Raw genomic sequence first — 24455 nt, 5'->3', positions numbered from 1 at the left:
CAGCCCGAGCAGGAGCGGGCCCCGGCTCTCGCTGGGCTCTGCCCTGCTCTGGAGGAGCGGTAGGCAGCGCCCCAGGGGGAGTAGGAGCACGGGCGGCCCTCGCTGCCTTATTCATCAGCTCAGTTCTGTCCCCTTTCCCCCCCAACCCGCCCCGGAAGCCGCCGCTCGATCTGTCCGGAACCTTTGGAGCCGGAACGCAGTTTGGCGGCGCGGGGGCCGGGCCGGAGCACGGTGCTGGCTGGACCCCGGGGAAGATGGCGGCGGCCGTGGCGGGCCCACGTGGGCGCGGGACGGCGGCGGGCGCGGGCACCGACAGCGGTAACGAGGGCGGGAGGGTCGGAGCGTGGGCCCCTCTCTTCTTCTAAAGCCTCTGTGTCCCCCGCTGTGGGCCGTCGCTGGCCCCGGCGGCCTCTCCTCTCTGCCGCGTCCGAGCCCGCCGGAGGGTCCGAGGCCCTTCATCCCCCCCGCTCCGAACCCTGGGCCGGGGCTTGGAGCCGTCTTCGCCGGGGATGGGAGCTCAGGCCCCGGCACAGCCACGTGCTGAAGCTCCTTCTCAGCCGGGGGTCCCGTGGGTGGCATTCCCGCTGTGCCCGGTGTTGTGCCTGGTCCTGCCCTCTGCTCCTGCCCTTCTCTACTCAGCTAGGGGGTACCGACAGCAGCTGGTTAATTCCCTGGGCCCACCAAAATAACTTTCGCTGCTTCCTTGGGAGCGGGGGGAGCGACTGTGCAGAACTGCAAAAGTTCCGTGTCTGTGCCAGACCGGGATCTGCTTCTATTCCGAAGTAAACCCGTGGGACACGCAAGGTAGTGATTCACCAGGAGAGCGCAAAGACTCGTACTCCATCCTTTACGCACAGTTCTGCGCTCGTTCTTGCCTCCTTGTGAGTTGAGAGGGTGTACCTAACTAGTTGTGATCGCTTTTTAATTATATCTTGTAATTAGATTACTTTTTTTTCTTTATTCTGGGAGGAATCAAGGTTGTGGCCGTTTGGAGCTGTAGCTCACACTGGTTCTGTTTGCTTTGAGGGTCAAAACTGAACCCAGGGGAAAGCTTTGTGTGAGAGCTTCTTTCAGAGCTCGTTTTGGAATGTTTTCTATATTTAACTGTGCGTCTACACCTTCATCACTGAGCAAGTTTAGAAGAGTAAAGTATGGAAATGTGCATTTCCCACACACACAATTAAGACTTTTTACATTAAACCTGTACCAGGCTTTAAGGTTTGCAGTTCAAAACAGAGCCTCAGGTCCTACTTCTGATAGAGTTAATCTAGTCTAAATTACTTTGAAATACCTCTGCTTTATCTCATGCTGTTGTCTGATACTCTGACATGTAAAAGAGTAAGTTAAGGCTGGTCCTTGAAGCCTTGTTAATCTCTCTGTAATTGTTGAAAGCAAAATGTTGGTATTATCCAGCACTATCCTCCTGTTTTACTGGCAGAAAATATTATGTAAAGGAAATTAATACATAATTCTGCAATTTTCCTTTTTATAAGTCTGATCTGTTATTTATGGCTAACTGTCAAGCAACTGGGGAATTCACCTTTGGACTTTTGTTACTAGTTAGCTTTTGTATCTATAAAAAAGTCATAAGTGGGGGTTGATTCATTGTTTAAAACCTAGATAGTGTTATCCTAGCATGGACAAGGCCTAGGGATGAAAAGTTGACATTGTTTTACCTGTAGGAACCAGGCTGTGGTGATGCACCAGCTTCTTCATATGCAATGGTTTGAATTTATTTTTTTTTTAATCTGGAACTCAGGATATGGAAACATACTGATATCTAAAAGGATATAAAAGGATGCCTTTAAGTAGTTAGTGAATGTGTTGAACATATCTGCAGCTTCTAAATTTCCACTTTATAGTAAGGACTGTTAAAAAAAAAACAAACCCATTATTTATCTCAGGTGGAGTGTGACACAACACTGTGTGCACCTTGATGCTAATAAAAGTCATCCTGACCTAGATCATGACTAAGTACTCAGTAATTATTTCTCTTCCACATTTGTTTTGTAAACATATAATTTTACTCCTGTCTCTGATGGTAACTAAATGCTCTCCAAGCCTCTAAATGTGCCTGGGCATTAGAGGTTTTGTTTTAAATTGATTAACGCCACTGTTTTGCTGCTATGTCAGGCTATATTTTTCTGGTTTAAAAAGGCACATGGAGAAGGCAGAATAATGAATAAGTCTGGCAACAGAGTGTATGTTTATGTTTGCTAAGTAATTAAAAAGAGTGTTGATTAATGAGGAATATCATTAATAACTGTCTGCATGGCTTTATAGAAAACAGATCTAGTGAAGCAGTCCTGACTTCGTTCTCTTAATGATTTGATTGATAAAGGTAGTTCATGGCATATAGCAGTGCTTACCAAGTAAAGCACTTGGCTCAGTAGTACTGTGAGTACAGTAGCACTAATAGTAGTAGTAGTAGTACTGTTTTTCAAGTAGTGTGAGTGCTAGATGGATGAAAGTGAGTCAACTGGTGGGGAATTAGCCCCTTGCTAGTGGGAGTGGGCAGCGTCAGAAACTAGCCTCCTTCTGTCCAGCACTTGATTTGTGGCCTTGAAAGTTGTATATAAAGAAATTAATTTAAAATTTCACGACACAAATATTAGTGGAATAGCAGTTGATAGTAGCAGGAAATATGTATGCTGTGCTCTTCATTATGTGATAAAGTGGGTCCACTGAAATAACCAAACAAATTTTAGCCCTCCCTAAACTTGCAGCCCATTTAATTCTAGTTAATCTGCACCATTAAAGACTTCAATTTTTGCAATTTGACACACTGAACAGACAAATGAGGGAAATGGCAGATTATTCATGTGTTTGATGTGCCATCTAGTTGGCTGTTCTGTGCTCTCTTGATGTTGCTTGATTACTAACTTCAATATTGTCACTTCAGCTCCTTTAGTTTTGTTTTGAAGGGCTCATAGGGCAAGGAAACTTGGGGGTGTTTTATTTCTGTATTAAGAACTTGAACAGTTACTTATGCCAGCAGACCTTAGTGCCTCTGGTTTCTTTTGAGTACCTGATGACTCTCTTGATTCTGCATTTCACAAAACAATCTCCCCTGTGTTCATTGTACTTTGGTAATTGTATTTTTGATGGCATTGTTTTCCCTGGGCAGATTTTTCTTTCACATAAGGAATGCCCTCCCAGCTTCAGTTTAATCCCTGTGGCTGTTTGCACTCAAACACCAGATGTCACTGTTGCAGTTTGTATGTGTGTGTGTACATACACATGTATACATACAGATATGTATGTATATGCATTTATAAGTTATAATTTCTGAACTGGGAAATATAGGGGGTTTTTTTCCCCCACAATTCCAGCCCTAAACATAAAAATATTCATATTCTAACAAAAAATATCCAAGGCTGCCTTTTCCCTTTTAGCCATCCACTTCAATCACTTTAAATCATTACTGAGATAAGCAAGCACTTGCATTGCATAGTTTCTAGTAAATTCATTATGATGGTGTTTGCCTGCTTGAGGAAGTAATTGTAACACTACATGTGCAGCAGTACGTGGCCCTGGACTCAGATAACATTTACATATGGAGCAAATTGCACCAGTGATGGATCCTTACCAGGAAAAGAACTCCTGATAATTATTTTTTTTTTTGATCCCTAGATTCTGAGTTAAGCTCAGAACTTCCAGAAGACAGCTACTCTTCAGGAGATGAAGCCCTGGATGGTGATGATGAAGATGAAACAGCAGCCCCTGGCAATGTGGTTGAAGAGGCAACAACCTCCAAAGATGGCCCAAGTTCAGGCTGGGCAGATGCCATGGCAAAAGTGCTCAACAAAAAAATTCCACAGAATAAGTCCACCATCTTGTCCAAGAATAAAAGCTTGGAGAAGGAGAGAGAAAAGGAAAAACAAGAAAGGCTGGAAAAGAGGATGAAGGTGAGAAAAAGATGCAGTATTTCCTATGTAGTCATAGTCAGGTGGGCTACTACATGCAAGATAGTCTCAGCAGAGATTTGGGAGAGTGCTCTGAGACTATCTCAGTTTTGGAATCTCTCTTCCACAGTGATGTCAAGTAACTTCAATTTTTTTACTTTTCCAGTCATGCTGTGTAGGGCTTTTTTCCCTTACTGCATTTTCTGGGTCATCAGGCAGGCTGATCTTTGGCAGCAGGACTGTTCCAGTCTGTCGGCTTAAGGTGTTTTTGTTATTGAGAGGGTGAAAGCAGCTACTTTAAGCTTGGTTTTCTAATTCCGTTGTTAGTTTGGAGTAAAATTCACATGGTTGGAATTAAAAGTCAAAATAGTTCTGTATCACAAAAGGTGAGAGGGAGAAAAAGAAGAAAACTTCCTTCATTTAAATTATGCCACAACGTCCGAAATCAAGGCCTCTAGGTTGAGACTGCAGTAACTATTGATGCTGTTGTGAATACTTGTTTGCTCTCCTCAATGATTTTCTTGACTGGAAACTACTGTTTCTACTACTGTAGAAAACTGTGTCTGTTCCCTAAATAGCTTCTGGTTCCGAACCTGTTATGAAGAGAGCAAATTTATGTTGGCAAGTAAGTCTTTTGTTTGTGTCTTTAGTGGAACTTTTAATTCCAGGCTGTGATTGATTTACCTTCAGGCTACAAATACATTAATAGTACTAATGTCTCATCTTACCCGTTCTGTTTCAGTGGGATAGCCAGGTTAGTCACCTGACAGTTTGGGACATGCTGTGGTTGGGCCACAGCTTGCCTTTTAAATGCAGAGATGCTTCAGTACAGCATCTGCGTGGTTCTGGTTGTCCTAAATACCTGTTCTCATCCAGTAAATATGTGGGAATACTGCAGAACAGAGGTGGGCTACAGGTCCCCAAACTGACTTGTTTACCTTAGGAAAACTTGAAAGCACTCTGCCTTCCACTGATTGCTTGCTGATGAAAGGTAGGATAGGGCAGTTCTTTTGATCAAAGGCCAAAACATGGTCATAAACTCAGAAATTCATAGTGGTTTGCCTGGAATTATAAAGATAAGGACTCTGAAATTCCACTAAAAACTTCTTGCATAAAACAGATTTAATGGAACATCACTAGGCCTAGAACACTATTAAATTGTTCAAAGGGGAAGAAAAAATTTCACTACCTTTCTCCTGAAGCAGAGGTTGTGAAATACAGTGGTCTCCTATTTTAGCAGAAACAAAGCTGGTGATATTGTGGCCCCTGGTAATGGAAAATGCATCAGTTTGGTTTTGAAACAGAGACTCAAAAGAAAAAGACAAAAATCAGTATTGTACACGAGTTGTTGTCTGGTGGACACTTGGTGCTCTTCCTGGTGCTTGAGTTCTGCCTGTTGGAGTCTTTGATGTGCCTCACTGTTGGTCACAGAGCTGTACTGGGATTAATTCTGTGGGGGAAGTCAAATTCCCGAGGCTCAAAGTGTGACGTGCCTGTCTTGGTAGACACAGGATTTTATTATGTATGAATTTCTCTGTGATCAGCTTGTGAGTCTTGGAGTTGAAAGCGGTCTTTGAATAATTTCCTTGCTCGTGGCAGTTAGTGTGAAAGCATTTGTATTCTAGACTTTTGTCACTGAAAGCAGGTGATTCTTTGAGATTTGACTGTGGGCCCTGGTGTGTCAACGCAAGAGACTTACCTCAGACCTGTTGTCCAGCCCCATATTGGAGCCCCCCTTACCCTCAAACCAAACTGAACTTTGCAGATTTTATTTTTTTCTTCCTGCTACATACTCTATCAGTGTATGCTGCATTCTCATAACAATATTTATAATGCAGCTCGATAAAAAGCGGGAATGGGAAATGATGTGCCGAGTGAAGCCAGATGTTGTCAAAGACCGAGAGAAAGAAAGAAATCTTCAGAGAATTGCCACAAGGTAAGAGTTTTTCTGAATGCTTTCCTTAAATATATGTATATCAAAAAGAGGAGGAAAAGGGGAAGAAAAGGCTTATGCAGGTAATCTGTTTCCAATCAGTTTGAACTCTTAAGAAGTGACTTCCAGGAGCCGAGAGATTTATATACAGGTCTGCATTGTACAGTATCAAGTTCAGCAAAAGATTTCAGAAGCTTTATGAAAGAGTGAAAATTTAGATGGGAATCTAATATTTGCTTAACAGGAGTGCTTTGTTGAATCCCATCATTTTGTTAATGCCTTAAAAATGCAGAACAGTTGTTTCTACTGTTCTGTTTTTTTGCTTCTCTGCAGAGGATTCACCAGAGACTGATGGCTGTAAAGTTCAGTCTGTTCAGTGTTGCAGTAGTTTGGTGTCACAGAACTAGCTGAACACCTTAATGGGCTGCCTGTGTCTGCCTCCTTAATCATTCCTCTGCCTTGTCCCCTTACTTCAGCTGCCCTTGAGATCTTGCCTGAAGAATTTAATATCTGGTTGTAGGACGAGAAATGTGCTTCTGAGGATGAAACATGCTCATGTACTGATTTCAGTACTATGCTTACTTCAGGGTCTGAATAGTTATGTGTGGATTTGTTTGTTACTGGTTCCTAGCAATAACTGTAAAGGAGGAGTGAACATTATAGCAAATGTTACTTCTTAACCAAGTTGAGGTTCCCACTAACCATTCTGGGGAGCTAAAAGCTGTCCAGCATCTGCACCAATTAGTTGCTTTGGTAGGGGGTTCATTTCTGTAAAAGGAGCTTGAGTTAAAAAATTTATTCTGTTGTTTTTTCCCCTATCCCAGAGGTGTTGTACAATTATTTAATGCTGTCAGGGCGCACCAAAAGAACATTGATGAGAAGATGAAGAAAGCTGGGAGCTCTGACAGGCGGCGTGCTAAACTGCTGTCTTCTGTTTCAAAGAAAGATTTCATCAATGTTTTAAGAAACATGGAGGGTGCTAAAGGAGGCAAGAATGATGGAAAGGCCACAAAATGTAAAGAGGTAGGCTTCATCTGTGAGAAGAAAATGCATTCAAGATACCTTCTCAGTATAGTTACTGTCTGTTAATATGCCTGCTCTTCATAACAGCTGTGATCCAAATGGCTGGGGTGTTTTGAGACTTCTTAGCAAGGGAAGAAGTAGCTCTTAGCCTGTTTTCTCTTTATTTTGAGTATCAAAATACAAAGTGCTGTATGTTAAAAAAAAATATAGGATTTTTTTTCTTGGGTTTTGCATCAAGCATGGAACAAACAGCTAGATTTTAGTGGGTCGTGACATTTGGAATTTGGCCAATAATAGCTCCTTAAAAATTGTTAAAGACATGGAGGCTCTTCACCTTACACAGTGTATTAGACTGTACTACTTGTGTGTACCCAGAGTTTAGTCATGTCAAACTCACTTCCTTTGGATGATTGTGGTATCCGGAACTGAAGGGATTTGCTGTACAAAGTGAATACCACAACAGAAAGAAATAGAGACATATTAAACATTATATGTAGGCTCTTCTTTCCCTGATTCTGTATGTGTATTTAGGCTGATGTGGCTTCGTTGCTGTTACGATGTTTTGGCAAGAAATACACTCCACTTTTTCTAACGTGTTTGAGGTGCGGTGTAGTTAGACTTGTCCAACTCTTCAGTGATTCTTTCAGCTCACCAAGTAGCTCAGGGTTGAAAACAAGTTCCTCAGACGTACTCTCTCTCGTATTTCAGAAGCTGCACGTTTTTGAAGCGTATTTGTGTTCAGGTTTGAACTCTGTGCTCAGTAGTGGGTGGAATACTGCTGTTGGCTCAGACTCACAGCAGTTAACTAAGTGCTTTTCTGTGCCAGGAAGAAATACTTTAATCAGTTGGGAGACAACAGTTTGTCATATGTTTTTTGTTTGTGTGCACTTGGGGAACATGCTGAAACACTGCCTAGCATGAAGTGCTCATACAATTTTCATGCAAGTGTAATATTAAAGTATTTTTTAAATTCTTCAGATAATGAGAACAATTTAGCTTGGTGCTGACACTTTATTTCTCCTTAAATAATTCCAGCTTGCTTGTTTGGTTGGGGGGCGTGCATGTGTGTGGTTCTCTTTTTTTTGTTTGGGTTTTTTTTTTCCTCCCCTGGAATAGCAGAATATCAGAACAATAGCAGTGCCAACTAGTGTTGTAGTCAGCATTGAATCAATAGCTGAGCAAGAAATAGGTCCTTTGTTTTCTTTTGTGTCAGGTTGTAGCAGGACAATTTTCTAATTGGTAGGTCAGAAAACGTAGATTGCAAATGTTTCTATACTACAAAAAAAAAAAAGTCTTGTTTTGGCAGCATCAGTAAGAGCATATTTCCATTCAAGTGCTCTGGAGATGCTTTAGAGGCTGGCTGGTTAGTGTTGGGTTTGACTGTTAGTGTAGGTGCTGCCTTCACATTGCTTGTGAACAAAAACTGGGCAGGGATCGAGGTTTTTGGTTGGGTTTTTTAAATAGTGTGTCTGCCTAGATAGACCACCCCTCTTCCTCTCTTCCTTGCTGCCTCTGCTTCAGTGACTCTCCATTCAATCTCTTCAATAACTCCTTTTCAAGCTGTTTTTAATCTTCCTTATTTTCTCTTGAGAACATATCTTACTCATTTAGCAGGCTCCCATCCTGGTAGTTAATGCTTGAGCTTGAGGCCAAAATCTGATCTGCAGTCTTCTCTTCAGAATTACAGAGACATTTAGCCACTGAACAGTACTGTTGGCCTCCACTGTCGTAGCTCTGCTTCTTGGTCTTTGGGGGTTTATCAGAGGGTAGTAAGCAGGGATGAGGCTTTTTGGTAGTGAATTCCTTGCAACAGGAGTTTGGTAGTTGTTTATGCCATCTGAAAGCTTTTGTTTGTTTGTTTGTTTTGTGGGTTTGTTCTTTCTAGCAGCCTGCTTTCTTTTTACCATTTGAGAGTATAGCATGTATTTAATTTTTAGAAAAGAGGGGTGAAATGTATTTATTTATCTCAACAAAAACAATGGAAGAGATGCCAATCCCAAACTCCAGGCATTCTGCCATCAATTAAAATGCAGTCCAGAACAATAAAAACACAACCCCACCCACATGAAACAAGCAGTCAGCAGGAAAAATAGCAGAATAAAGTTTCACCAGTGAAAGCAAACCCTTCTTGACTCAAGCCCTGTGCTGTGACAGGAGACTTGACTGTATTTGTGGGAATGGGCTAATGCTTCTTCTTGCTCTGCAGTACTTTTTAAATGCAGAATTTGCTGCATATTTTTGAAAGTTTGGTGGTTTCTTCCAGATGTCAGGGATTGTTGAAGAAACCCCTTTTAAAGCTCTGTTTTGACTGACTTCTTAGTCAAGTATATTTATGTGTGAGAAAAAGAAGTTGAATGCTCTGTAAAGGCCCATCTGCAGCAGAATTTGGTTCTCTACTTCCATCAGCTTCAGACATTGATGGGAAGGGCAGGTAACCTGTGCCCACGAGAACGTCGTTTATAGTCTTGTATACTTTTAGTCATTGGCCTAATTATTACTTAGCGTACACCGACCAATGTAACTGCAAAGAAAAGACTTCAAGGCTGTGAAAGTTTTCTTGTGCTCGTCTTGTGAAACTGTAGCCCTTCTTGGGGTTTCGTGTGCCCAGATGGGAGTAATTACTTTTCTGAGCTGGAGCCAAAAGCTTTGCCTTTCATATCATTAGCTGTTTATCAAGGTATTTCTTAATCCTTGCTGAGCCAGCTGACTTGTGTAATATTTTATCCTGGTTTTTTTTCCAAGGGACGGTGCACGATGCTTGCCTCTGGGTAAGATCATCTAATATTCCTCCCCTCACCACCTTGTCTGAAGTCTTGCAATGTGGGAGAAACATATAATAATTTTCTTTTTTAAAAAAAATCCTACGTGTTTGTTGTTTGGGTGGGTTTTTTTTTTAAGTTTTGGGGTGGGTTTTTTTGGGAAGCATTTATTGGCAGATATGAAAGCTTTCAATTGTTCAACACAATCCTTACAGACCAGTTTTTCATTTCAGTACGTGTTGGTCGTATCTTGCAGCTTCCCACCTGTAAGACATTGTAAGAAATGTTATTTAACTACAGGTTTAGAAAAGGTACCTATCAGAGATGCTGTTTTTCTAGCCCTGAAGGCTGAGGTCATCTTTACGTCTATGGAAGAAATACAAAAGTAGGTAGTGGCAGTAAAGGATTCCTTGCAGGAATCTTTTGTTTTCTTTAGGTCGTGAAGAAATTTCTGGGTGCTCTGAGGAAGTACCTTTGCTTCCAGGGTTGAATGAAATTTCTGATCTCTTACAGTTGTGCAGACACGTTGGCTGATGTAGTGAATTACAAGAGGTTTTGAAATCTTAATTGTAAGGAAACAAAGAAGTTAGCATTCTCAGAGCAGCTTCACCTTTTCTCCCTTACTGCGTGTCAGGACAACAGGGTTGTTCAGTACCAGATTTCATCTTGACTTTGTGCTTGTCATTTGTGCTACTCCCTGTAAAGCATTACTGTGTGGTAAAACATTTTTCTAGTGACATATAAACAACTGGCATGAACGTTACAGATACTCTTTATGACAAGCATAACCTGAACTCATGAACCTTTCATTTTCAATTAGGCCTTTGTAGCATGATTTTGCTTCAACGTGTAAGTTTTCTTGCACCAGATCTGTGACAGAGCATTTCAATGGTGGAAGTAAGAGCAGGATTTCCTGGCCTACTTCAGTAACCATGATCCAAATTCTGTAAGGTAATTTTTCTGTAAGTGTGCTGGCTACATGACCTGAAGGTACAATTTGCTTCCTGTGTTGTGATGACATCTGGAAAAAATTGGTTATTGGTCTCAAAATAGTACCTATTCTAAAATAATTTATTGATAGGAAGGAAGATGAGTGGAGAAGAATACAAGTGCTATTTCATATCAGCTATTGCTCATATGGGATTTGAAATAAAGTGCTTTTCCAGAAAAGTTCCTTCTGCCTGAAGCATATTTTATAAATGCTCCTAGTGGTTGGTAAGTAATTTTTAAGCACAGTGATTAGAGTCAGGTTTACTATAGATTTTTCTTTTGTTCATAAGACTAATTTTAAGCAGTAGTTTAAAGATTGTTCAAGGGCAGGAGGAGTACTACACTTGACTTTGACTGCTTTTCTTACTGGGATACAAGAAGTGGCATTGGAGCTTTCATTTTTCAAGTTAAATGAGGATATAAAATGTGCTTTTCAGCTTAAATGTTAGGTCTGTGTAAAAACTGTGAGAGTGCCTTCTTTTTCTTGCAGCTGCGTGAGTACTGGCCATCAGCGTGTTCTGCTTTTTCCCACTGTTTCCACAGTATAGAAATGGGGAGGAAGGGCAGAAAATAATACTATTTTCATCCATATATCTGTTTGAAGTTACAATAGTCTGAACAATTGCTTTAACTAGCTGTAGGAAATAGTTTGTTTCTGAAGTATGGATAAAGGCAGAGATGATTTCTAGAAATTTGATAAGGTATATCAACACCTTTTTTAATCTTAAAAGGAAACTTTTTTTCCTTAGGTGATAATGGCATTGCAGAGTAGCAGAAGTTTATTATTACAAATGTTGTGTGCTGGTTTTACAGAACAAATTGAAGGAGTAACCAGGCATGCATGTATTCCAGCAGATTTGAGGGGGCAGCCAAGTATTAATTTAGTTCAGCTGCAGCCATAATAGATGTGTTCTCCCAGTTTTAATAGATGTTTTCCCATCACATGCACAGAAACTTTTAATTTGGATTCCTCTGGATACTGCATTTTTACCTGTTTTTCCCAAATGTATGTACATACTCTTGAAAGTCACCTCTTGTATGTTTGGAGCTGATGCTTTTAACTTAGTTTCTTGGTTTTGTACCAGAAGGCTGCTGACTACCTAACTGCTGTATGCTGCTTTTTATTCGTGGAGACAAATGCAGTGTAGCCTGCCACCAGTTTGCTATATCCTATAGTCCTTATGCTCTTCAAGGTAAAGAGTTGTTTTGAAGTATTAGAAGTTGTTGGATGGTGATGTTTTTACTTTTTTACTGTTTAGAAGACATATTGACTTAAACGGTTTGGGTATCAGCAGGATTAGGTTTTTAAGATGTGCAAGCTCAGTTCCCTATCTGTTACCATAGCTGGTAACACACATCTGTGTTAATGTGGGAATGTAGGTCAATATTTGTCAATATTTAAATGTGTATTTGATTGATAGATGTCAAGAACTTGACACCGTGAGTTCAACTCCAGATAAGAGGATTAAGGATCGTGTGATGGGCTGTATTTCACCAGGTTAACCCTTTTTCCTGTGTTTTATACTCAGAGTTCCCTTTCTGTTCTCTTTTTTTCCAAATACTTGATCAGAAGTCAGAAAGGAAAAAAGACTGTGATTTTGCACTTTGCTCCCATCTATCTCTCTTTATCCTCTTCCTGTTTTATGTTCCTGACAGATTCTTTCCCCCTGCACCTGAGGACCAAGCACACAGCCCAGCATCCTGGTGCCTGATGTGAGGGCAGCCCTGACAGTTGTTCTCACAGAAATGACACCTTCTTTGTCATCATGAGTCATGCACAGTCCAGCTTAACGCTGTCTTCTAAAATGCGTTAGTATGTGATATGATAGTATGTGATCAGTGAGGACAGATATCTTAAGAGAATCTGGATGCTAAATGCCTGTTGTATCTACTGAGGTGATGACCTGAGGTTTGGGGAGGGCAGTCTTCCAGATGTTTATAACTTGTCCCAGTCCAGGCAGATGTTTATGGAGATGGCAAAAGATATGTTCCCAGCTGCAAAATAGATCCTTAACTGATTTTTAAGCTCAAAAAGAATGAATCATGCAAGGTTTTAATGGATTCCTGTAGGAAATGTCTCTTTCCTTCTTGGAGCTGAAGACAAAATATTTTAAGTTTGTCTTTCTGTGAAAAGGAATGAAGTGATTTTAGTTGAAACATTGCAAAAGCCTTCAGCACCAAGTGGCTGAAGTTTGGCAAATTTTTAAGTGAATATAAACAGGGACTTGTGATTGAAATGTCAGGCAATACTGAGACAGCTCCATCTGTCATATTTGAAAGTAACTTGCCTTGCTATTTGTTTATTAGTGCACAGGGTACTCTGATGGTGGTTTTTTTCCCAGAAGATGTTGCAAGGGTTTTTTTCAGTAAAACTGTGTCTAAAACAACCACATTTGAAAAACTTGTGGCATACATCTTCTTTTGATCTTCCCGTAAGTATACAAAGCACTAAGAGTCAAATCCTATTAGACTTTTATCTGGTAAATCGAGTTGGAAGACTTATAAAAGCAGCTCTCCACTTTTGGCTTTGTTCATAACTCTTATAGGCAGGGCAATATACTTAGAGAAAAATACATCTAAACATTTCATAAAGTTTTATAAAAAAATGTCCTCTGGAAGTAAGAGTTTGGGTGGAGCTTGTCTATCTGAACAAGTTTGTTTCCCCCATCTAAGCATTTTCTATTGGAAATTATCTTGAAAAGTGATTCCTTTCCTTTGAAATTTTATTAAGGTATAAAATGTTCTGATTTCTAGAGTGTCGAACTAGCAGATGTGTATTATAAATGACCTCTGTGGGCACCTACTCATCTGTTTATCTTGGTAGACTTAAGGAGTGGTGGGTGAAACTGCTTCCAGCTTTCAATGGTTAGAGATTTGCTGAGTTCAGTATTTCTTTTTTTGTAGGGGAAAATCTGGCCAGTTTTTAATGAGTGTTTCTGAAATTTACTGAAAGATTAGAAATTATACTTCTTTTTTTTTTAACCTAGTATTATTACAAATTATACTAAAGCTGCCTCTTGGAAAGATCTGACCTCTTTTTGGTTCATTGCTGTACCCTGGACAGTGTTCTGCAGGTGGTCTGTGTCATTTCTTCTCCACCTGCAGCTGTTGGGAAAACCCATACAGAAACACAGAAGGAGATGGAAAGGTCAGAAATGCAGAGAAAGGGTAGCCAGATGGCTAAGATAAGGGATTGGGATCATGGGCGGTTTACATATTCCTTCATCGGGTTTAAGCTGCTTTTAGAAAGCAGCATGGGAGTGTTGAGGGGTATAGTCTGTTCCTTAATGAGTTTGCCACTCGTATGTGATAGTGTGGGGGAAATTACAGGAATATAAAATCAGAGAGACTTGGATTTGAAGACCTTTAGGATATGTTGCAGAAGCTATTTAAGTAAAAGCAGGGGCAATGGGGGTAGGGAGGTTTAGTCTGACAAGCTGCTTAGTAGACATAAAAACTTAGGTATTTCATATTTAGTAATAAAATTATACAAAAGCTAGTTCCTTGTGGGCTCTGGGATTTAGTTTTTTCCTCACTCTCCTACCTCATAGTTTTTTGGATCCTTATACTTCTTTTGGGACTCAAATGTAAGTGGAAATCCTGAGTCAGGAAGGGGAGGCTTTTTATTAGCCCTGCTTCTTCCTCATCAGCTGGAAGTGATGGACATGGTCATTACTGTAGCTTTCATTGTTTGAGACAGGCTTTTGGGAATCTCTCTGTTACGCTTCTTGCTGAATCATAATGACAAATTGAAGGATTTCAGCATCATTTGTAGGAAATAATTTGAGTCATATTCAGATAATTCAAAAATTTTCAAGCTGCTAATTTATTAAAAAAAAAAATCAAAAATATTCCAAACAGCTGCAGTTCTGCACATTTCTTTACTGTGTCAACAGACAAGCTTTTATAAAAACCTGCAGAAAATTTTAAGTACCCAGTTGAGATAGTGCACAAGTATCTTGCATAAATCTGAGAAAAATCTGTTGTGACTTGAAAATGTTTATCTAAAGTAGACTGTTGAAAGACATGAGTACATGACTTCTGAGGGATAGCACACTGAAGGCCTTAGTCTTGACTGGATGCTTTTTACCACGTACTCTTGCTGTATCTGCATATTTTCCAGGTGCAGCTTGATGGTTCAGGAACTGTGCAACTTGCAGCAAGGATGTTGTGGATCTCTGTATTGTTTAGGTTGATCTTTAAACTCTGTCTGGAGAAAATACGCATTAAGAAATGTAGGACCACCTGGTGGAGAGAAGTTTTTTTTATTACATGTGAGAAGTGGTGTGGCATTTATTTCTGGATTGAAGTGCTACATATGTAGAAAAGATCTTTATTCCTTTATTTTGAATACCATCCAAACAGAAAAACTCCTGGTACATAATCTTCCTTTTAGTAATAATGATGGAAGTTAGTAAGGAGTTGTCCATATAAGACTGCTCTTGGTAATTAACCAGTATGCTTTCTAGTACAAAATGAACAATATTTTGCAGACAGTTTAGCTGAGGTTAATGACTAGCTAGCAAGAAAAGCTGTTCTTTCTGATGAATGGCGTTGTCTTTTCCAAGTCAGAACTACAGTTCAACTAGTTTGAACACCATAACTTGCTATAAAATTTTTTGTCTAATAAACAATGAAAGTGTAATGTATGGCTTTAAATACAAAAGTCTTGATTATATGTTGTTTTCAACCAGTACTCGTTGGGTCTTTATGTCAAGTATTAATTGATCCTGATGCTGTGCAGTGTTTGCTCTAAGAATTCTGTCTATCAAGTACATGAACCATGAAAGCTGTGTGGAGACTTAGTGGTGAATAAAGTATGCAAGTAACAGGTGAATACACAGATACTAATGGCCAGGACAGTAGACAGGAGTTTCACTGTCAGTAATATAACTGTTGATAAACAGGCGTTGCAGATGCAAAGGTAAAAGCATATAGATGAGGAAGATGAAGCAGTTTTGTTTTTACAGGAGATAAAAACAAGCAGGACTGAAAATGAGTTGTGGTGGCATGCTGAAAGAATGTATGGGCTGTAACTTTTCTGCCCTGATGTGTTGCATGATAACCTCATACAGGGAATGTGCTATTTCTGTCTTTTCCAGGTATCTTCTCTGGAATAACTTGCAATCTACTTTGAGCTTATCTTTACTTGGTACCTTCTTAAAAATGCTTACTTGTGGACAGGGTTTTTTTCTTTTTTTTTTTTTTTAATGTCAGTGGAGTGGTTTGGCCTGACAAGTGGAAAGACGGTGTAGTTACTTGATGTTTACAACATTTGTCATTTTGCCTTGTATTTAAGAGAACATGAGTTACAAATTACAGAATGTATTCCGCAAGGGGAACTGTTGGTATGGGTAAAGGTAACACTTCATACCTGAGTCGTAACTTATCTATAGGATTATTTAGGTGAGTCTTACTTTCAGGTGAGTTTTTATTTTCTGTGGGCAGCTTCTGGTGTAGCATGCCCATGCTATTCATCATGCTCATTAAAACATGTGAAGGGAATCTCGATGCTGGTGTGGCCAAACATGTCTTGCAGCAACATGTGAAATTCCTTGTGCAGCAGAAGGGTTTCTGAGATGGCTGCTGGAGAACGGCACAGGCTGAGGAGTTCCAGAGCGTCCCGTATACAGAAGGGCCCTGTGTTAAGCTTGAATTCTTAAAATATTTTTGCTTTTTTCTGACAGAAATAACAATTTATGAGGCTTTTGGTGAACCAAGGCTGAGGAAATCTGTTCTCTCATCAGCTTTTCCTAAGATTTTTCTTTGCAACTGAGCATTTAATAATGATGCTAATGAATTGTCTTCTTTGCTTGGGCCCAGATTAATGGTTGTTTTTAGAAAATCTGTAATTCAGTTCTGACCCCTCTAAAGTTGGGACATGTTTAAGCCTCTGCGTGCCAACCCAAAGCATTCCTTCTCATTCACACATCCCCAGTTGTAGTAAGCCCTAGAGGGGGATGTAAGGATGGGGAGATTCCTCGTAGAGGTCATTAAGCTCTGGGTGGTCTTCTGGCTGTGCTCAAAAGGAAAATCAGTATTTGTTGTGCTTGTAGTAATAATTCCAGTGTGTTACTTGCAGAGAAGGTTGAACAGAAACAGCAGGTTTCAAAACACACTGTAAAAAAATTTCATTCTTGGATTTATTTACTAGAATTACCAAAGCAGGTTCTGGTGTGTATGAGAGACCTTGTGAACTGACTAAATTTCCTGTGCCACTGTTGCTATCCTCAGAATGGACATCCACTTCAAGTATACAAAGCTCGTTCAGAGAGAGGATGCAAATGGGTACTGAATAACTCTCACTCTAAGGAATAAATCCTCATGCAGAATTATGCTGCAGCAGAATAGATTTCTGTTGTGCAGCTCACATGTTCTGTGAGCTTGAAAATGCTTCCCAAAGTGAGTTGCTGTGACAATTCAGCGCAGAAGTTCAAGATAATAGCAGTACAAGTTACAATCTCAGTTTGCAAATCTGTGGCTTTTTGGCTGCTTGGGATCAGGCTTACGTAGGAACCTTTCTTAGAGTCATGATCTTGCTGCAATTCAAATTAGATTAAGTTGTGAGTAGCACTTATGATCAATCCCAAGTATCGTTCTTCTGTTAAAAATAATTACATTTTGTTTTCTGCTTATACTTCTGCTTTACATACTTCAGCTGCAGTTTTATTTACTTCTTCCCAGCCTGGAGGAAACTTATTTTCTTACCCTGTGAGCTTGGATATTGCTGAAAATTAATTTAGGAGAAGTGATTATTCTGGTGTTCTGTTTTCCATTTCCTCCCCCTCTTCTGCCAAGTGGTTTATTATTATTATTATTTTCAATTGAGATTTAACACACCTCAGTGTATGCCTGTGCTGTTTTTTATTTTTTTGAGCTCAGTTTAAACTTGCTTGGGGATGAGACACAGAATAGCAGCAATCATTTGGAGCAAGATGCAGGCTGGCAAGGGAAGATAATTGTCAGATGTATGTGAGAATGCTTTTTGGCAGTTACACTTTTTAACTTCATCATGACAAAAGCTTCCCTGTATTTCAAGGTCTTAGATGTTTGTATTGAGCAAAGCAGAGGGATGGGGGGGCCAGTTCAGATTAATTAGACACGTTAGAATTGTTGTCTCAGGGCTTAAAGTTGTTACTTGAGAGATATTTATGTTAGAAATTCCTTCCCTGACAGGTACAAATAAACATTTATTGTAGGTGATGGTTAAGAGAGATGCCCCTGCAAGCTCTGGCATTTCATCTTTTACATGGAACAAAGGCGTGGGAGTCCAGTGTGCTGATTGTAATTCCTAGATCTGAAAAATGTTCCTTTGTTAATACCCTGCAGTCACTGTTTTCTGGACACAGGCTGTAGGGGAATCTCTATGGTGCTGTAGGTATGTTTGCTGTTTTGCAGCAGCAGGAGCTGGAGTGTGCTCAAGTGACACAAGCTGGTGGGAGATGGAATGAAATGCTGTCTTTTGCATGTGTGCCCTGATTTCAGGGAACATCTTTTAATGCCATTACTTACCAATAAGCATTATGGACTTTGGTCTGCTTAAGTGTAAGGTTTTGAAAAGCTCTGGCAAATTTTCCTGCTCTGTTTTTAGGATGTTGCTGTACCAGTAAAGCAAGAGATGAAAACTACAATGTCCTGTGGCTTAGACAGAGTTTAATTCCCTTAAGCTTTCAAAGGCAAAAGGCTTTGAGCTAAGGCACTCGCAGAGTGAAGCAGCTATGTATGGTTACAAGTATCCTGCTGCTGCTTCTGACAGCTTCAGAAGGAGTAGAGAGGATTGACCTCACACTTCAGTGTCAGCGCTGTCTGCCACAACTCCAGTGTGAGTTTGGCAGGTCTCAGTTGAAGATACTTTACTGTCACATCATTTACCAAGAGCAAATTATGTAGCTCCAGTTTTTTGCGGTGGTAAAGAAATGAATCAAAACAGGGAGATTTCTGACTTGATCTTGATCATATAGCTGCTGCTGCTACCACGAGGCTTTTGTAAAGCAATTTGTTCTAAGACATCCAGGAGGCAGTTCCAGCCTGGATCCTGAAAGGGACACCTGTTTTTTTCTAGATGACAGAACTAAGCTTTGTTGGAGGGTGGATGGTTTTATTAGGACTTGGCTAAGAATTTCAGTTCATCTTGTCCTGGTGCAGATTGTAGAGGGTATGTCTTTAAACCAGGATTAGTTTGGGAAGTATGTCCCCGCTACAGAGACTTGTATGAGACTTGAGCTTATGCTGTGAGAGCTTAGGTGGCACACTAAGCAGGCAAGATAGTGTTTATTTTATTTATATGATCATTTTTCAACTGGACTATCAGTCCATCACAGCAAGTATCTGCACTACAGTAACCACACTGCATGTCTTGGTCTGTCTTATTTCATCTCATGATAACAAGTACATTACAATGTATCAGTGACTCCCGAGGGGCAGCAATTAGTAAAATACCTCAAATCTTTTGAAATAGGTTGCCACAACTTCTGCAAAGAACAAATCCATTTCAATATATGTGTAAAAGAGGAGAGGAAAAAAAACCAACACCACAATTTTTCACTCCTTGCCTTACCAAAGGATCCACATTATGTGGCATTACACTCTAATGTTTATATAGCCTGCTTTGTTTTCATTTGGGGGTGTTCAAAGGGGACTTCAGTGTTGTAGTGAGATGTGCATGAACAGCTGACTGGAAGTTCAAAAGCATTTGTGTCGAGTGAAAGATGGTTTATTTTCCACGTGCCAAGAATCATTTTTGTTTTATTTAGATGAAACCAGATTATGGCATTGAAAACCCAACTGTATTAACATTCTTACATAAAGCAAGTTGGGAAGTGATGTTACAGTTGAACTAATTGTTAATTATACAAATAGTCTTGCTGCATATTTTCTTAAGACTTCAGGAATGTTTTTTGATACAGTAGATTTGGAGAGTTTTTATTCTGAGGGGAAAATAGAGTAGCAAATGAGTTAGGAATGAAGATACTAAACAAGGCATTTTCTGCACTTGGAAGCATGCTTAAAATTGATTAAATATTTGCTTTCAAGCATTTAATCTTCATCTTTGAGGCACTAACATGCTACCTCTGTCTTTCTCCTTAGGGCTTGTTGTAAAACTCTATTCAAACCTTTGTGGTGCCTTACATACTGGGTAATGGAGGATCAGCATCCCTCTTTTGTTAAGGTCCTGCTTTTGTCCTGTTGTTCACTTGACATAGCCAGAAAGAAAGGCTAATGGTTGCTGAATAGTAGCTTGTGATGAATTTGAGGATTGGGCTTTTCAAACCCTGAGCCTTCCACTGTCATTGCCAACAATAATCTACAGCTTCTGTGCTGTTTAAAACCCAAAACAAAATAAGCCAGCGAAAAAAAATAAAATCCCTATTCTGCACATCTGGGAAAAAAATGGAATTTGGTTTTATTATTGAAAAAAGAAAGTGAATTGTTTTGAAAGGAATATGGGATGTTTACACTTAGGTATTTCATATTTAACTCTCTTAAATGTCATCGTTCAAACAGTGATTTACAAAAGATCTGAGTTTAAAAAAGAAAAAGCTTGGTGATTTTTGTAATTTTTTAACCTTTTTCTACTCTGCACATGTAAACATATAAACCAACTGCAATACAGTTTAAAAAAGAGGAAAAAAAAAGTTACCCTCTCCTTGCATCCCAGAACAGAGTAGCTCTGTTTGCACTAATACACATTATTCCCTTGTGAACACTGTAAAGTCTGCCTAGGGACTCACCCAGCTTATCGGTAGCTCTTTGATTCCAGGTAATTGATTGTCCTGTCTGAGATGATTTTTAAACTTTACTGGGTATAGCATTTGAAGTGAATTGCTGCAAGAGTGGAAAATGGTTAGGAGGCATTACCCTGGGGAAAAGGGGGATTGGATGGGAGTAGGCATTAATGAGAGCAGCTGTGAAGACACAAAAGCAAATCCCAAACCAAAACACAGTGCAAACATCTTGAGGAACAGCTGTGGAGTTTCTTTTTTTGGGCTGGGCCCTGGGATATTCCTTTTGGGAAGGAAAGTGTTAAGACTTGTTACCCTGTTTTTGTGAGTGTCATGTTTCAAAAAGAACTGGAGGAGAAATCACATTTGGCATTTCTGCTTTGATTACCTATGAAAAATACATACCTTATTTGTCAGACTTTTTGCACTCAGATAACTTCTGTTGGTGTGATGTCATGTGTTAGGTTTACATTTTCTTTATTCCTCCATTCTCCGGCTATTAAATTCCATATGTTGCTCTTTCCCAAAGACTGCACAAACATCGGATTCAATATGCAGTGGTTCTAAATTTCACATTCCTAGATACATGACGAAAAAGAGGCATGAACAAATGTCTGCAGTGATCACTGCAGTGATTACTGCAGGTTTTGCATCTAGTAGGCAAGTCTTTGTCTGCAGAGGATGCTGCAACAGGTGACCCCATCCACTGTAGGGTATCAGGAGGTGCTAGTCACTTTAACTAGAGTGAGTCAGCTGATGTCCATCCTCTTGAGCAGGGGAGTGGGGAAAGCACACCTGCGATGCCAGTGTGTTAACTGTGTTTCAAAGACCCTGCAAAACTAGTGTTTTCAGTGTCCCTAATTCCACTTTGGTAGGACAATTTTTTGCTTGCCTGCTGGACACTGAGCCATGTTGTTCCTTGGAAGTATTTTGCTACTAAGGTGTAAACCACTGAAATAAATCCTTCTTCAGTACACGTAACAGCTTTTAGTGTTTTCCTTCAAGTAAAGATGTAGGAATAGCTTCAAGCTGTTCTTTAAAACTGTTGCCACAGGATGGGGCTGTTGCACTGCCCAAATGTGATCTGTCACTTCAAAGAACTGCAACCAAGCACTGTTTTCAGTGCTGACCTGAAACTACACTCCTATCACTTTTCTTCATTATTCACCAGTCCATGTAGTGGGCCTCAGTTTATTCACTTTCAAGAGGTAGGAAACTTGGAGTAAATTGTTGTTGGCTTGCTAAGCGTAGATCAACTTCGTTTCTTTTAGAGGCAGCTTTGTACAATATGACAAGCCCAGGTAGTGAGGTAATAATCCACATAAAGGGGATTTGGTTCACATATCACAGAATATGTTAAATATTAAATTGGGGGGGGGGTTAAGCCTTTATTAAATCCATATTTATGTTTTAGAAATGTGCCAAGAAGTGTTCTAATGAAGCAGCACCTGGGGGTTAATAAATGATATCATAAATCCATTCTGATTGCCAAGAAAGATTTTAATAAAGGAAGCCATGCCCAGGGTTGACTGTTTCATCCACGAGGAATAATTGTTTTGTTTCCATATTTCTTTTATTGGTTGGTTATAAGAAGTTTGCTTTTTAGCATCAAGTCATTTATGGTTGTCCTGCATGTTTCTGTGTACTATTTGCATAAAGAGCTAGCCCTTGGTAGGTCTGCCAGTGCAAACTGTAGGAGGTGTTATTTTGATTGCCTGAAGAGCTTCCATCTTTTACTGCCTTTCACGTTCATCTCATGTTCCCCTGTTCCCTCTTCTCCCCTCAAACATTCAGGGTGAAGTGAAGTCTGAAGAGGGGCCAGAGTGGAATATACTGCGTGATGACTTCATGATGGGAGCATCTATGAAGGACTGGGACAAGGAAAGCGATGGAGAGGGTGATACTGAACAAGGAGGTGGTCTGAAACAAGAAGATGACAGTGACTGAATGAAACTGAAAACAATTCAAGATAATGTCTTGTCTTCTTAACTTTGTTTGGATAAAAAGTCAGCATTCTGTGAATGTACAACACTTGGAGGATACCTCTTTTTTTAAAAAAAAAAGGACTTACACAACCTTGGAGTGTTTTCTCCTCCATGTCAAACTTTTATTTAATATAGCTCCATTTGCTATACTGAAATCCTGAAATATTTTCCAAAACAAGTATAATTTTCAACATATTTCCAAAACATTTTGTACAGTCAAAATAGTGGCACTTGCCCAATGAAGGAAAGATTTTGCCAAGGTCATTAAAAGTTTATACATTAGTCATGGCAATTGATGTATTAGCATGCCTGCATTTCCAAATCAGTGTTGCACTTCGAAAAGTTGTTGCAATTTGCAATAGAAATGGCTTACAATAAACACAGAAATGCCATCACCTTGTAAAGTTATCGGACTCCTATAGAGTCTTTACTACTTTGGCCAGAAACGGTTCTGTAGATAATAAAGAAAAGTGACCATTAATGTGATAGTTCTGGTCTTGGAGCATTAGTTTGATTGGAGACAACTCTGGAGACATAATTATAAAAAGAGAGACTTGACCCTACTGATTGGGGTTTATATATATAATTTTTATATATGTGTTTTTTCCATTGTAAATCTGAAGTTGTTTAAGCCAAGAGTCTGGTAGGAGAGGAGAGGACAGTCATTGCTATTGGTTTCATTGGGGAGGGAGGGCTTTTCTAACAATAGTCTATGAAATTGTCTATTGAATTGTTCCTGTTGCTTCATTTGCAGTTCTTTTTCAGTAAGGAGATGGACCTCTGAGATACATCCTATGGGTTTAGTCAGCCCTAATGCTAATTCCTCAGGTCTGTAAAGGGTCAAACGAGAAGAAATTTGGAAGACATCTGTCAGGGTAACACAACTGGCTTTAAGCTACAGCAGTTTCTCCTCAGTCGTTGTTTGGTTGTGAAGGTGTAGAAGCTAACATATATAATAAGAATATATTCTATGTAAGCATATGCATACAGAAGGAATTGTGTTGTGACTAAGGTGTTATAAATGAGAGGCTGGGGATGAATTCTGCTGCCTTCACTGTTCCAGACTGGCTGTCTGATGCTGTGTCGTTTGTTTAACTTTGCTATCACATTTCCCCATTTGCTGTGTGAAGCAAATGCCTTGGGGCCTATTAATTGATACTTAAAATACATAGTACTGTTCTGTCCATTTCTGCAGATGCCTTATGTACAAACCTTTCTTTGTACCTGCTTATACGCAGGATACCATTAGGAGCAACTTTGAAATTTTCAGCCTTCAGCATGGAAATGTGCAGTAGGACAGTGGATTTAGATTTTCCTAATGAAGACATTGAGAAGGGAGAGGGTGTTTGCACTTTGTGTGTACTGCAGGATAAAAAATATAGACACAAAATGGTAGAGAAACCCATCCCAACAACTGGCAATCGTTGTGTTATCCCTCGCCTATTCATCTGGTATATATTGTAGCGTAATTCTTTGAGGAGAACTCAAAGCTAACAGCAGAAATGTTTAGATTTTCAAGCTGTTTTGAGTGTTAAACATATTAGATATCTGAGGAGACATTAGTTTGTGGCCTGATATTTATTATCACAAACGAAGGCATACACTCAAAATATCAAGTGGCAAAACCACAGAAGTTTGACATATGGTTATCCCGGCTTCTGAAGGCTCGACATCTGTATAGCTGTTCAGTGAGAGTTACCATCTCATTAGTGCAATACAAAAATATGCCACAATGGATTTTGAGTCTCTGAAGCAGCATAATATTCTAATCTGTCGTTGCTTTCTTTCTACAGAGTTCAGTAACTTTGTGAGAAAAAATTACATCAGCACCCTTAAATCTACAGTTGCTCTTTAGTTTCATATCCCCTGTCTCTCTCAAAGAGACTTTTGGAAAATAATTTAAGTTTTTCTTAGGAACTGTGACATCCTGAGATGATTATTAAAAATTTCGGAATACTTTCCAAATACTTTCAGAATGCTTGCTTGTTTATTTGTGCATTTTTGGAGTAATGTTTTGATTAAAGCACTGAAGTGACTCGTGTTAAAGAAAAAAGTGGAGCATATCAATATTGCTAAAAATATTTTGAGCTTCCATTTCACATATGTAGAGAGCATTTCTCGCCTTTTAAGAAGCATAA

At 39.6% G+C, this 24455-nt stretch overlaps 1 protein-coding gene across 1 annotated transcript; it reads left to right on the top strand.

Annotated features, from left to right (window-relative positions):
* Positions 1-226: 226 nt before the first annotated feature.
* Positions 227-22803, top strand: RRP15 (ribosomal RNA processing 15 homolog). The gene is made up of 5 exons (XM_027739502.2): positions 227-318; positions 3634-3908; positions 5744-5841; positions 6663-6861; positions 22127-22803. The coding sequence occupies exons 1-5, from the start codon at positions 255-257 to the stop codon at positions 22277-22279; spliced, it is 789 nt and encodes a 262-aa protein (XP_027595303.1). The 5' UTR covers positions 227-254; the 3' UTR covers positions 22280-22803.
* The last annotated feature ends 1652 nt before the right edge of the window (positions 22804-24455 follow it).

The sequence above is a fragment of the Pipra filicauda genome, unplaced genomic scaffold (assembly GCF_003945595.2).
Source record: "Pipra filicauda isolate LSUMZ 115617 unplaced genomic scaffold, ASM394559v2 scaffold147_size4022426_pilon, whole genome shotgun sequence".
Classification (NCBI taxonomy): domain Eukaryota; kingdom Metazoa; phylum Chordata; class Aves; order Passeriformes; family Pipridae; genus Pipra; species Pipra filicauda.
This window is presented reverse-complemented; position numbering and strand designations above follow the sequence as displayed.

Coding starts and splice junctions, on each gene's coding strand:
- RRP15 (XM_027739502.2), top strand. CDS start 255: ATGGCGGCGGCCGTGGCGGGCCCACGTGGGCGCGGGACGGCGGCGGGC. Junction 319..3,633: donor GGGCGCGGGCACCGACAGCG/GTAACGAGGGCG, acceptor TTTGATCCCTAG/ATTCTGAGTTAAGCTCAGAA. Junction 3,909..5,743: donor GGCTGGAAAAGAGGATGAAG/GTGAGAAAAAGA, acceptor TTTATAATGCAG/CTCGATAAAAAGCGGGAATG.